Raw genomic sequence first — 1,843 nt, forward strand, 5'->3', positions numbered from 1 at the left:
TGATGATGATGATGATGATGATGGCTAGAGACGCTGCAAGATGTGGGTGCAAGTTGTGTCACTTTCTGTCCAGAGTGTCTAGTGATATAGTCACCTCGGAACGGCGTGTTAGGCTGGCACTAGGTCCCTCCATCCAACTTCATTCTTTCTTTCACAATCAGGCTTTCAAATAAGTAATGGCGTTACGGCGGCCAGGCATCGGTGTTTGACACCGGTGTTATTATGTCGATGATGATGATGGCGGCTGGTTATGCTTGTCACTTGTGATCTTCAAAATTTTTTTTCATGTATTGACTAATTCGGAGTAAGTAATCTCTCGGTAAGGCGAATGAATTAATTTTGGAAGGTTATGGTTAGTACGTTTCTTGTGACATCTGTAAAGCTTAAGAGTCAACGCTGAATGTTGCTGTTCAGGGTGATGGATAAAAGGACTATGGATAAACGTGAACGATCAGTCCTCATCAGCGTGTCTGAAATGACGGTTGCACGCAGATGGTGAGTAGTTTTCGGCGAAATGCGATGTGGCGTTTTTCGACATGGGAATCTTCGGGAGGATTCTTCGCTGTGGGTACCGCTCACCTTTACTGTGCTGTGGAAGGCTTCCACTAGGGTCTACGTCCGCTGGAGCTGGTGCGCTTTTTCGCTGCCTTGGACAACAAGTTGTCTGGCTGCATTCATGGCAGTCTAGAGCGTTGGCTACCGAGTTTTCCGGCCTGACGGGCAAACGGCATGCACCTTACACAGCTGATCTTTTTTGGAGAATGTTTCATTCATTCTGTGTGATCACTGTATCATAGGTTGTCCCATCAAATGATTGGAATTGGTAGCTGTTTGTGACGAATATTTTTGTGTTTTGTTCACAGGCAATGCAGACCTCACTGAAACTGACACCGACTACCTCGATTCCAATGCTTGGCCTCGGAACGTGGAATGTAAGTCACTCACATAAAACTTGATTTGCTGCAGTCATCTCCTGGCGCCATGAAAAATGTGATTTTCTCAGCCCTGGAAGCCGGCTATCGATCCATAGACTGTGCTTTTGTGTATTCAAACGAGAAGGAAATAGGTGAGGCGCTTGAAGAGTCTCTGAAGAAACTGAACTTGAACCGTGAAGATATTTTTATCACATCAAAGGTATTGTTCACCATATTCCAATATTCCGTCTAAATTTAGTGTTGGTGCACATTCCTGAGGCCCGAGAATGTCAAAAAAGGCTGTCAGAAGAGTTTGTCAGATCTGAAACTTTCATATCTTGATCTGTACCTGATCCATTGGCCTGTAGCCCTTCAAGTGCGTTTCACATTCTCCTTTTCATTGGTCAATTCAGCCAGGTGATGTAAATTTTCCAAGAGACGCAAATGGTCAAGAACTCTTGGTGGACGATGTTCCGCTTCTTGATACGTGGAGGGTAAGTACCATCGTCTAATCTCGCTTCCCTACTCGATTATAGCAAGGGACTGTTCAGGAACTACTCGATTTTCAGGTTTTGTGTGATGTTAGACGCAACAGGTCGAATGCTGTTAGGATTTGGCAATTCATCAACTTTGGTCTCATAATACCTAACAATTTCCTGGACCCGATAGTTCTAGAAATTTCTGATTGCTAGTGAAAAATGCGTAGTGACTAATCTGTCACCGTGTGTTCACTGGATTTGCTTGATTACAGTCGACGCACTGTTTACAGTGTCACATCATAGACAGTTGCATCATTGTTGAAACTTTCTTCGCTATACAACGACAGGGTAGTTAATTGCGTATACAGCCTATGAGAGGAAAGAAGGGAAAGGGCGGATGAGTGAGCGAACTTCATGCTGTCCTATGGCAAGCGTTAGAGGTGCGTACTC

At 44.4% G+C, this 1,843-nt stretch overlaps 1 protein-coding gene across 1 annotated transcript; it reads left to right on the plus strand.

The window, feature by feature from the left end:
* Nucleotides 1–863: 863 nt before the first annotated feature.
* T265_15918 (hypothetical protein) lies at nucleotides 864–1,408 on the plus strand (the record flags this gene model as incomplete). The annotated part of the gene is made up of 4 exons (XM_009179345.1): nucleotides 864–932; nucleotides 967–1,134; nucleotides 1,174–1,290; nucleotides 1,328–1,408. Coding segments are annotated over 4 exons (432 nt in total), but the record flags the coding sequence as incomplete, so codon positions are not given.
* Nucleotides 1,409–1,843: the final 435 nt, after the last annotated feature.

The sequence above is a fragment of the Opisthorchis viverrini genome, assembly GCF_000715545.1.
Source record: "Opisthorchis viverrini unplaced genomic scaffold opera_v5_1988, whole genome shotgun sequence".
NCBI classification, from domain to species: domain Eukaryota; kingdom Metazoa; phylum Platyhelminthes; class Trematoda; order Opisthorchiida; family Opisthorchiidae; genus Opisthorchis; species Opisthorchis viverrini.